This window comes from Rhinatrema bivittatum, chromosome 7, assembly GCF_901001135.1.
Source record: "Rhinatrema bivittatum chromosome 7, aRhiBiv1.1, whole genome shotgun sequence".
NCBI classification, from domain to species: Eukaryota; Metazoa; Chordata; class Amphibia; order Gymnophiona; family Rhinatrematidae; genus Rhinatrema; species Rhinatrema bivittatum.
Genome location: NC_042621.1, coordinates 304,600,875 through 304,613,639, shown reverse-complemented (window position 1 = coordinate 304,613,639; position 12,765 = coordinate 304,600,875). Strand labels below are relative to the sequence as shown.

At 49.3% G+C, this 12,765-nt stretch overlaps 1 protein-coding gene across 3 annotated transcripts in view; it reads left to right on the top strand.

Moving 5' to 3' along the window:
* EIF3A (eukaryotic translation initiation factor 3 subunit A) overlaps nucleotides 1-12,765 on the top strand; it is a 197,926-nt gene that overhangs the window by 60,550 nt on the left and 124,611 nt on the right. For all 3 annotated transcript variants that reach the window (XM_029610506.1, XM_029610505.1, XM_029610504.1), the window contains exon 10: nucleotides 6,064-6,180. In XM_029610506.1, coding sequence (XP_029466366.1) covers nucleotides 6,064-6,180 — 117 coding nt within the window. The remainder of the gene's footprint in view (nucleotides 1-6,063; nucleotides 6,181-12,765) is intronic.

Below are 12,765 nucleotides of genomic sequence, written 5' to 3'. Positions count from 1 at the left end.
AGGGTGGGGGAGGATGCGCAGCTCTGCGTCGGTCGGGGGACGGAGAGGGTGAGGGTGGGGGGGGATGCGCAGCTCTGCGTCGGTCGGGGGACGGAGAGCGTGAGGGTGGGGGGAGGAAGCGCAGCTCTGCGTCGGTCGGGGGACGGAGAGCGTGAGGGTGGGGGAGGAAGCGCAGCTCTGCGTCGGTCGGGGGACGGAGAGCGTGAGGGTGGGGGGAGGAAGCGCAGCTCTGCGTCGGTCGGGGGACGGAGAGCGTGAGGGTGGGGGGAGGGAAGCGCAGCTCTGCGTCGGTCGGGGGACGGAGAGCGTGAGGGTGGTGGGAGGAAGCGCAGCTCTGCGTCGGTCGGGGGACGGAAAGCGTGAGGGTGGGGGAGGAAGCGCAGCTCTGCGTCAGTCGGGGGACGGAGAGCGTGAGGGTGGGGGAGGAAGCGCAGTCTGCACTTTTGGACAGAGTGTCGGGGAAGGGGGACTGCGGCTCTACACAATTGTGGGACATTGGGGGTGGGGGGGGGAAGTGCACTGTATTGTTGGGAGATGGAGAATGTGTATGAGAGGGTGAAGCATGGCTGCACGATTGGGGAGGGAGAATGGGGGGGGGGAAGCATGTCTCTGCATCGGGGAGAAAGTGTGTATGGGGAGTGAAGCATGACTGTCGGCAGAGGCACCTCTGATCTTTAGTTCCCTGTACATAACCGGATCAGTCCAGACAGTGGGTTGAGCCTCCTTTCCAGCAAATGGAGACAGAGAAAAGCTCTAAAGGTCTCCTATATCAGGAAAGTCCTTTCAGTATTTCTGTCTCCAGCAGATGCAGATAGCAGAACCTGCAGTTCCCGTTCTTTGTAGCAGTTTTTGGTTTGTGGATGTTCTTCTTCCTCCTCCTCTAGTTATAAAGGATCAAGCAAGTATTGGTTTAATTCCCAGGGTTTAAAAAGTAAAAAAAAAAAAAAAAAGTTTAGTCATCAGGAGCAGTTTTGTTCTGACTCCTCGCTCTTGCTTGGGCCTAGGGGGGGTCCTGTCCCCTTGATCTATTCAGCCTAGGACCCTTTTCCCGGTGGCCTCTTGCCTGGCTCTGGGGTGATACTGGTGGTCCAGTCCCTCCCCCTTGAGACCCCTGAGAAGTTTCATGCCTCGGGTCTCTTGTCAGAGAAGTTAAATTCCTCTGTCACTTTAAGCTGTCTGGGGGGGGGAAGAAGAGGAAAGGTTTTTACTTTTTATTAATCAGTACCTTGGATAAGGACCGGCAGCTTATGGGGAAGGAGCGGAGAGCAGTTTTCTCTCTCTCCCGCTCGCATCAGCCTGGCACAGAAGGACTTTGCTGTTCCTGTGGCAACTCTTCACCCCCCCCCCCCCCCCATGCCTTGATCGCCATTTTGTATCGACATGTGGAGAGCTATCGAGCCTGTTTCTTCGCCGGACGGGGGAAGGGATTCTGTAGTTCATCAATCCCCTCCGGATTTAAGCCCACCTGTGAAGATTCCTATAGGCCCTTCACCTGCAAAGGTGCCTAGGGTATCTACAGACCTGGGACCCAAGCTCCCAGATTCCCAGGGGACTAATCGGGTTTGGACCATACCAGGGACGCAAAACCTGCCGGATCCTCTTACCCCACCTCCTCAGCTCTCGGAGCCTGATCCGGATGCAGATCCCTTAACTCAAATCCACCGGTCGAAGGGGACGACCTGCAGGTCTTACGCTTGTTCCAATGGGAGGAGCTGGACCTGCTCATCCCTTTCTGTTCTAGCCGAGTTGGGCATAGATGCCTCTCCGGCGGAAGCCGCTAGTACCCCGGTTTCCAGTAACGTGGACCCTGTCCTGGCAGGACTGAGAGCCCCTCCATGTACCTTCCCTTTTCATCCTTTGCTAATCCAGTTACTTCTCCGGGAATGGGAAGCTCCGGAATCCGGCTTACGAGTGGGCAGAGCAATAGACAATAGAGCAATAGCTCTATCCCTTCCCGGACCACTGCCTAGAGATGCTCATGGTCCCTAAGGTGGATGCTTCGGTTTGTGCTGTCACAAAAAGAGCCACCACCCCGGTGGTTGGAGCGACGGCTTTGAAGGACCTTAAGGATCGGAAGTTGGAGGTACATCTCAAAAGGATCTTTGAAATTCTAGTGCTCGGTGTTCGGGCATGTCTCAGGTGGGTTCAACAATTACTCAGCACCCAGGACCTCCCATCTGCAGAGGCAGAGCGGCTGGAAGCCGCGGTTGCGTATGGTTCTGCTGCCCTCTATGATCTCCTCGGGGTGCTGGCCAGAGCCATGGTTTCAGCGATGTCGGCCAGACGCCTCCTCTGGCTGCGAAATTGGGCAGCAGACTCCTCTTCTAAATCGCAGTTGGGCACTCTCCCATTCAAGGGTAAATTGCTTTTTGGGGAGGACCTGGAACATCTTATCAAATCTTTAGGCAACAACAAGATTCATAAGCTGCCCGAGGACTGCCCTAAACAGTCCAAGTCCTTTTTTCCCGTCGCACTCTCGTTTCAGGGGGAGCACAGGGTACAGCAAGCCGTGGGAGGTTTCTCAAAGAAGTCCCTCCACTAGATCTCAATCATGGTCTCATTCCTTTCGTGGACGATGGCCATTCTGGGATGGTAACCCTCAAGGATCCGCCCCAAAGTCCTTGCAATGAGATGCGGCCGACCCATTCCTCCGTTCCCAACTTAGGTGGTCGTCTGTCTCTGTTTTATGAGGAATGGGTCAAAATTACTTCGGATCAGTGGGTCCTTGAAGTAATCGAGTGAGGCTATGCTTTAGAATTTGCTTGGGATCTTCCAGACCTCTATTTAATTTCTCCCTGCGGACTACAGAAGCATCCAGCTGTGCACCAGACTCTCATCAGGCTTCAACAGCTCGGAACCATAGTCCCTGACCCCTGGAGGATCAGGGGTCAGGCCAGTATTCCATCTACTTCATGGTTCCCAAAACCTCTCTTCGACCAATCCTGGATCTCAAGAGAGTCAACACGGCGCTCAAGGTCCCCCATTTTCGGATGGAGCCCCTGAGGGCTGTCATTGCGGCGGTTCGCACAGGCAAATTCCTTGCTTCTCTCAATTGACGGAGGCCTACCTTCATATCCCAATCCGCCAGGAACATCAGAAGTATCTCCATTTCAACATCCTGGGACGGCATTACCAGTTTTGAGCGCTCCCGTTCGGTCTCTCCACTGCTCCACGCACATTTACCAAGGTCATGGTGGTAGTGGCGACCTTCCCCCGCCGAGAGGGTATACTGGTCCATCGTTACCTGGACGACTGGCTCATTAGGGCAAAATCGGAGAAACTCTGCGTGATTGCAGTCAACAGTCTTGTCGTTTCTCACTTCCCTCAGTTGGATAGTCAATTTCCCCAAGAGCAACCTCAAGCCCTCTCAAGTCCTGGAATTTTTAGGGGCACGCTTCGACACACACGTGGGCAAAATCTTCTCTAGGGTCGGGTGCTCAAGTTCATGAATCAAGTACGACATCTATTATCTCTCTCTGTGCCCACGGCCTGGGACTATCTCCAGGTCCTGGGCTGTATGGCTTCAACTATAGATTTGGTTGCATGGGCCTTCACACATATACGGCCTTTACAGAAAGCTTTGCTGTCCTGCTGGAAGCCGGTCTTGGAGGAGTTTGACACCTTTACCACTCTCCGACTTTACCATCGCCAGCATGCAGTGGAGGCTCTCACTCGCTCACCTGTTGAAGGGGATGCGCCTGGAAAACCTCAGTGGATCATTGTTACGACGGACGCCAGCCTCTCCGGCTGGGGAGCAGTGTGCCAGAATCAGTCTACCCAAGGGCAATGGTCCCCAGTCCAATCTCAATGGTACATCAGTCGTCTGTACCCTGGCGCTCAAGACGTTCCTGCCCTTGCTCAGTCGCAAAGCAGTGCGAGTTCTCTCAGACAATGCCATACAGTAGCTTACATCAATCGCCAGGGTGGCACCAGGAAGTCTGCTGGTAGCCCTGGAAGCCAGGAAGCTGTTCTCCTGGGTGGAGCACCATCTGGCTCGACTGTGGGGAAGGAATATTCCGGCTGACTTCCTAAGTAGTCAACACCTAGACCCCGGAGAGTGGGAGTTGTCCGAAGAGGCGACGGATCTTGTGCGCAAATGGGGAGCCCCCCACCTTAGGCCTGATGGCCACTCTGAAAAATCGAAGGCTCCCAGATTCTTCAGCCGCAGACGGGAGCACTGCTCGGAAGGGGTGGATACCCTGGTGCTACCCTGGCCTCTGGTGGGAAAAGTACTAAGAAGAGTAGAGCTTTACAGTGGGCCGGTCATTCTCATAGTGCCAGAATGGCCCCAGAGATCATGGTTTGCAGATCTGGTGAACCTCGCGATGGACGGTCCTCTTCACATCGGTCACCTCCCAAAGCACCTGTGGCAGGGTCCCATATTTTTCAATCAGGCGGATCGCTTTTGTCTAGCGGCCTGGCTTTTGAGCGGCGGAGACTGAGGAAAAAGGGTTATAAGGAGGAGTTATTTCCATCTTGTTGCGTGCGCGTAAGACTTCAACCTCTCTTGCTTACGATTGGGTATGGAGAGTGTTTAAGACTGTGTGCTGACTCAGGAGTACCGGCGCGCAAGGCCCCGGTGTCCCAGGTCCTATCTTTCCTACACAGTGGTCTTTCAATTCCCTGCGGGTTCAAGTTTCGGCTCTCTGTTCCCTCTTAGGGTGGGTCGATGGTTATATAATGGCGGCCCACCCAGATGTCGTGCGGTTTCTCAAGGGGGCTAAGCAATTGAACCCGCCTGTCTGGGCTATTGTCCATCTTGGAGCCTTAATCTGGTACTTCCAGTTCTCTGCGGGGTGCCTTTCGAACCCCTCAGGCGGGCCACGCTCAAAGACCTGACTCTTAAGACAGTATTTCTGGTCTCTATCTGCTCGGCCAGGAGAGTGTCCGAGCTCCAAGCCTTGTCTTGTAGGGAACCATTTCTTTGTTTTTCTGATTCAGGTGTTTCCCTCAAGACAGTACCATCCTTTTTACCAAAGGTCATGTCCTCTCTTCACTTAAATCAGTCAGTAGAGCTACCTGCCTTTTCTCCAGACGACATTGCGAGCACACTTGGCGCCTTGATGTGAAAAGAGTGCTACTGCAATACTTAGAAGTCACAAATGAGTTTCGTGTCTCTGATCATCTCTTTGTCTTAAGGAGCGGACCCAATAAGGGGAACAAGGCTTCTAAGGCTACCATCGCTCGCTGGCTAAAGGAGGCAATTGCGTCTGCATTTATTTGTCGGGCTGTCCGTTTCCGGAGGGCTTAAAGGCCCATTTGTTGCGTTCACAGGCCACCTCTTGGGCAGAGAGCCATTTGGTCTCCCCGCAAGAAATATGCAGAGCAGCTACTTGGAAATCTCTTCATACCTTTGCTCGTCAATATCGCCTTGATGTACCGGCGCCAGTTTTTGGTTCCTTCGGCAGACAGATGCTTCGAGCAGGATTTCTCGGTCCCATCCTACTTAGGGAAGCTTTGGTTACATCCCACTGATCCGGGTACATACAGGGAAAGGAAAATTGGTTCTTACCTGATAATTTTCGTTCCTGTAGTACCACGGATCAGTCCAGACTCCCGCCCTTCTTGTATTCTGACTTTTCTTGGAAATGACCGCTCGAAGTTTTTCATTTACAGATTTTGGGAGTATCTCCTAAGCTTATCAGAGCAACGCATATCTGAGCTATAAGGCACCGCAAGTATCTGACCATTATATTTAAGAGCGCTTTTTTGCATTGTTTCAAATTTCCAGTTCTAATTTGGAGGTTACAGGTTTTACTTGCTTGATCTTTCTCTGGTTAAGATTATAGCTTACAATTTTTTCCTGCTTTGATAACAATTATACTGAAGGGACACAGGGGGAGCACTGTCCTGATATAGGATACCTTTTGAGTTTTTCTTTCTCCATCTGCTGGAAAGGAGGCTCAACCCATTGTCTGGACTGATCCGTGGTACTAAAGGAATGAAAATTAGCAGGTAAGAACCAATTTTCCTGTGAGCTTGACTGATAGGAAGGTCAGAAGTGTTTTGATAAGATACACAGTTGCAGTAAGTTCTCTTTAGTAAATATGTCTATTTTTCAAGGTGGCACAAATCTATCAGAGCATCGAGTTTTCCCGCTTGACATCACTGATTCCGTTTGTCGATGCTTTCCAACTAGAACGCTCCATTGTGGATGCTGCTCGGCACTGCGACCTGCAGGTAATGAGCTTTAATGAACAAGTTTGCACACAATTCTTTGTGACCTGGAATCTGTTTTCTTAAGATAATATAAGTAGGGTGTCTATCCCTAAAATAAAATGTACTTGGCAGTATTTTGGGTTTGAATTTAAGCTTGAACATTGCTTTGTGAGATGTAGTTCGTGCTGTGCTGTGCTAAATAACCCACTAGCCTTCAATACCAATACAGCTCTAGTAAACCAAGTGAGAGACCTTGGAGCCTTCCTAGACTCCAGAATGAACTTTAAAAAATTCATCAACAACACCACCAAAGAAGGCTTTTACAAACTACAAATATTAAAACAGTTAAGACCTCTCCTACACTTCCACGACTACCGTTCGGTCCTTCGAGTCATACTATTCTCAAAGATTGATTATTGTAATGCGCTGTTGCTTGGTCTCCCGGCCTCTTCTACCAAACCTCTTCAAATGCTGCAAAACGCTGCAGCCAGGATCCTCACTAACTCCCGCCACATGGACCACATCACCCCGATTCTTAAAATACTTCACTGGCTACCCATTCGCTACAGAATTCTCTTCAAGACACTTACTATTATCCACAAAACCTTATTTCAGGAATCCTCACTCCAACTTTCCATACCCTTCAAACCACACTCCTCTACAAGACCCACCAGATCTGCATATAAAGACTCCCTCCAGGTTCCCCCCAAAAAATCCGTCGTTCACAACACGATTGAAAAACGAGCACTATCAACTGCTGGTCCACATCACTGGAACTCTCTCCCGCCAGATCTCCGCCAGGAACATTGCCATACAACTTTCAGAAAAAAATTAAAAACTTGGCTGTTCACCCAAGCATACCCTTGAAGAAACCTTAGGGTCACCCACACAGTCACATACCCCACGATTGCGTCTCTTTCCGGAACTCAAAGGAACTGTATTTCGGCTAACTGCACTTTCATAAAACTTGCTTAATCATAATACACTATGTAAATTTGTAGATATTCTTACCATGTAAGCACTTGCTCCTACTTACATGCCCTGCTCTGCCAATTAGAAATTGTTTAACCTATCCTTTTTCTAACAGCCCAGTTCCACTTTCCCTGTTATAATGTAACTTTTTGCTTTCATTGTTTAACTGGTTCCCCCTAGTTTATTGTAAACCGGTACGATAAGACCTGGTTCTTGAGCATCGGTATATTAAAAGAATTTAAATAAATAAAATAAATAAATAAATATTAAAGCTTATTAAATCTCAACTGAAGCATGAGGCAATGTGCAAAACCACATTTGCAAATCGATAAAACATCAAAATTATACATGTTTACAAATGGATCGAAATAAAATACAACATAATAAAGTATAGCTATGCAGTTAAGGTACATTTCATTGACTTCCCTCAAAAGCGAGTATAAACAAAGTAGTTTCAGTAATGCCTTGAAAGTTTTCAGGCATTCAGTATGGTGCAGCAAGTCAGGCAAGGAGTTCCAAAGTGTTGGTGCAGCCACAATAAGGCACTCTTGCTAGTTTCTACCAGGCGGGCCATCTTTATGAAAGAGACATCCAAAAGATGTTGCTGAGATGATCATAAAGTTCTCGTCGGTTGGAATAATCTTAACAGGGCATTTGCCCATGGAGAGATAATTACATTGATCATTTTGTATGTCATCAAGCATATTTTGTACTGTATATTTTATTTAATTGGAAGCCAGTGTAACGGAATCAAGACTGGAATGATATGCTGATGTCGATTAATGCCTGCCGTTAACCTAGCAGTAGAATTTTGTAACATTTCTAATGGTTTCAAAGTGGAATGTGGAAGACCTATATAAATAGCTTTACAATAATGCAAGTACTGGCAAGATGGATGCCTGAACTACAGAATGAAAGTCCTCATGTTTATTGAAGAGGATGTTCGGGAGATACCTGTGCTAAAACTGTATTTAATGTTGATGACTTGGAAGAACTGAAAAAATTCATGGTGAAACCTGTAAGATGTTATAGGGCACATTGACAAACTAAAGAGTAGCCAATTGCCTGGACCAGATCGTTTACATGAAATTGCAGATCTATTACTAATAATTTGTAACCTGTCATTTCCTAGCGTGCAGCCAGATGGACTCAGGACCAGTGGGTTATGTGCTCTTCTGCTAGCAGATGGGAGACGGAGTCAGATTTCAAAGCTGACATCACCCTAGATATACCCCTGCAGTAACCTCAGCTCTTCAGTATCTCTCCGTCTCCTAGCAGATGCGGACACTATCCCACACACTAGAATAGTGTTAACAAATACAGCAAAGAAGAGAGAGAGAAAAATTACCTTAAAGAAGATCGAGCCTCGCTCTCCTGCGGTGAAACCTAAGGGTCCCTCCCCCAGTTGAGAATTCCTGAGTTGATTTCCGAAATCCCTCAGAGGTGTGCCTTGGTCTGGTAGTCGGTTCCCGGCGTGGACTTAGCCCCAGAGTAGCTGAAAGGCAGCGGGTGCAAAACTGAGTGCAGTGGTGAAGGTAAAGCCTTCTCTTCCCGCAGCTGGAGACCGTCCCGGCACGCAATCAGTAAGCAGAAAACTTTAAATCAGTTCTCCAAGGCTCGAATTGCTGTACAGTTTTGACTTACTTCCTGGCAAGGTAAAAGGGAGCATGGATCGGGTTGAGCAGCCCTGGTTGGGCTAGGCCCCAATCCAGGACTGGTCCACATGGCGACCCTTGGGGGCGCTGGCGCCATATTCTCTTCTTGAACGGTGGTATGCGCGGGGCAGGCTGGGCAGCCGATGCGCCTAACCTTGCGCGCGCTCAATACAGACGCTCGCATAACTGGGCCGTGCGCACAGCTGCATTTACAGCTACACGCGCGCATTGAAACTAGAGGTAATGGCTCCGGCACCCAAGAAGGCCAGAAGGCACTTTCTTTGCACAGCCTGCCACATAAGAGCCGCGCAGCCGGAACTGGAGTCCTGCCTGTACCAGCATTGTGAGGAAGTCCAGGGGGAACCAAAGCCTGGTCCCGAACTGTCGGGGATGGGTCCAGAACTACTACAGTTCCCCTGGATCTTTGCATCTCTGAGATGGCGCCTCCACAAGAGGGAACATCAGAGGCTCCTATGCCGACTCTTCCTGGGACTAACATGGATCCAGGGACCTTCTCCTGGTTAGAATTTTTCCAAGGGCTGCAAGCCTTCGTTCAGGCGCAATCAGCCCCGGTTGCACCCGGCCTCAGATGCCTTTCCCTGACAGGGACCCAGACACCTCAGATGATGATGGCGACTCCCTGGAAGAAGGAGAAATTCCTCCAGGCCTGGAACCATACCAAACCATGCTTTCCTAGCGTGTAGCAGATGGATTCAGGACCAATGGGTATAGTGTACTCCTGATAGCAGTTGGGGAAGGATCAGATTTCAATCTGACGTCAGCCCTGGTACATAAACCCCTCCAGGAAGTGCAGCTCTTAAGTTATTTTCCGTCTCCATAGCAGTTAGGGACTCTATGCACGCTCGCACAGCGTTAAGAGTAATTTTACCAAAGAAAACCAAATTTAGAAGAAATCTTACCTCTACAGACGAACTCCGCTCTCCTGCGGTGACACCCATTGGGTCCCTCCCCCAATTGAGAATTCCCGAGGTGATTTCCGTGATCCCTCGGAGGTAAGCCTTGGTACGGTGGCCGACTCTTGGCAGGGACCTAGCCCCTGACATCTGGTGAGGCTGAGAGGCAGCGGGTGCAACCTTGAGCGCAGTGGTGAAGGTATTTTCCCTCTCCCCCCCACCGCAGCCGGAGACCGCCCGGAACGAGACCGGGAAGCGCAGAGACAAAGTAAGGTAGAAATCTATTTAAAAGTCTCTGGTCTCCGAAGCTCGAGGAGACGCACAGGTTGCCAGCCGGGACCAGTGCCACCGGGTTGATCTGCCCTAGCAGGGCTAGACCCTTGGTCAGATCCGAGGGTCCTCAGAGGTGGTCGACATATTGTCCGTGTGGTCGCTGTCACCATTTTGCTCTGTTGGCCGCCCTGTCCGCCATTCCGATCTGTGTGCACAGAGACGAGCTGTGCGCACAAATACCTTGTGCGCACAATGTCGCATGCCCAAGTACCATGCGCATAAGTGACGAGCATAGCCACGCGCTTACTGTCAGGCGCACAACAGTGTGCGCATCTCCGAGGGCGCGCACAATGTCGACGCACAACTGTATTTTATGCACACAACCCATGGCACCACCGGAAAAGAAACTCAAGGCTCAGGGCCTTTGCCCAACATTCCACATTAGAGCTGCACAGCATGAAGGAGGCCATGGTCCTGTGTATACAGTGTGAAGAGGCCCTAGGGGATCCAACTCCAGGCCCTCCCCAGCTGGTACCGGGTTCCGGCCTCTCGAACAGTACACCGGACATAGCATTGCACAGCGAGACCCCCCATCAAACTGGGCTCCCCAGGGACACGGCGCCCCTTAGTCTAGACCCTGCATCTATCTCCTGAATGGAATTCTTCAAAGGTCTGCATACCTTCGTCCACATGCAACCGGGGTCTCCTGTAATACGGCCGCAAGCTCCACCACAGGACCTCAACATTCCGGGACCCTCTATGCCCAGGGAAACTATCTCACCATCCAGAAGTCCCACCTTCGGGGACCCGGACAACTCGAATGAAGATTCAGAACCCCTGGAAGAAGGGGAACTCCCGGGGACAGAGCCCCACCGAACCATGAGATGCTTCTTCACCAAGGATGAGCTTCCAGACCTGGTCACACACAGCTTAAAAGAGCTTGCTATCCCGGGCACAAGTGCCTCAGGGTAACCTAAGACGAACCCTCTACTGGAGGGATTCCGTCAGACCTTCTGTCGTTTCCCACTATTGCAAGCCATCCAGCAACTAATTGACCTGGAATGGGATGCCCCGGAAACTACGTTCAAAGGGGGGCGGGCTCTGGCAGCCATGTACACTCTGGACCCAGCCGCCAAAGATCTCCTGGCATGTCCGAAAGTGGACGCCATGGTCTGCGCTATCTCGAAGCGCACTACTATCCCGGTGGAGGGAGGAGCAGCACTCAAGGATACTCAAGACAATCGTCTGGAATCTATCCTCAAACAATCCTTTGACGATTCCACTATGTCTTTACAGATCGCGGCCTGCTGTGCCGTGGTGAAAAGCGCCTGCTTATCACAGACTGGGAACTACACTCCTGGGGAGGCCCTGGGACCAGCAGTATCATTCCTCGTGGACGCCGCTTCTGATCTGGTGCGCACTGCAGCTAGAGGAGTGTCCTCCGCCTTGGCAGCCAGTGGATATGTTTAAAATATACATGATGGAATGCCTTAAAATGCCTAAGGAGATTATTCCAGTGATAACCAAGGCTTTCTTCATATCCAGGAAAATTACATCGCAGGGAACAGAAACATAGGAACAGTATTCAATGAATATCATGGACATATAATACAAACTGAAATCTTAAGAGGAACGTTGTTAGTTTCTTTTGCGCTTAATATGACAGGAATTTAGTCCTGAAATGTTTCTTTAGAAATAGGATGACTCACTATCACGGACAACAGATCTGGATATATCCAGAAATAGTTCGTTCGACACAAGAACATAGGAAAAAGTTTATTTTTATGAGATCAGAAGTAATAGATCGAGGGACTAATATGATACTAAGGTATCCATGCAGATGTCTAGTAAAATATCATGATGAAAATTATGCATTCTTAGAGGGGTTTTTTGGATGGGAGGGTATGAGGTGTAAAGCTGAAAAAAAAAAAAGGGGTGGCAGGTATCTTATGAGTGGGATAGTTCCTATGTTATTTGGTAGATGAGAGCGCTCCTCTCATCTACCAAATAACAAATTGCAGATGAAATTTAATGTGGATAAGTGCAAGGTGATGCATATAGCGAAAAATAACCCATGCTATAATTACACAATGTTGGGTTCCATATTAGGTGCTACAACCCAAGAAAGAGATCTAGGTGTCATAGTGGATAACACATTGAAATAGTCGGTTCAGTGTGCTGCGGCAGTCAAAAAAGCAAACAATGTTGGGAATTATTAGAAAGGGAATGGTGAATAAAACGGAAAATGTCATAATGCCCCTGTATCGCTCCATGGTGAGACCGCATCTTGAATACTGTGTACAATTCTGGTCGCCGCATCTCAAAAAAGATAATTGCGATGGAGAAGGTACAGAGAAGGGCTACCAAAATGATAAGAGGAATGGAACAGCTCCCCTATGAGGAAAGACTAAAGAGGTTAGGACTTTTCAGCTTGGAGAAGAGACGACTAAGGGGGGGATATGATAGAGATGTTTAAAATCATGAGAGGTCTAGAACGGGTAGATGTGAATCGGTTATTTACTCTTTCGGATAGTAGAAAGACTAGGGGGCACTCCATGAAGTTAGCATGGGGCACATTTAAAACTAATCGGAGAAAGTTCTTTTTTACTCAACGCACAATTAAACTCTGGAATTTGTTGCCAGAGGATGTGGTTAGTGCAGTTAGTATAGCTGTGTTTAAAAAAGGATTGGATAAGTTCTTGGAGGAGAAGTCCATTACTGCTATTAAGTTCACTTAGAGAATAGCCACTGCCATTAGCAATGGTAACATGGAATAGACTTAGTTTTTGGGT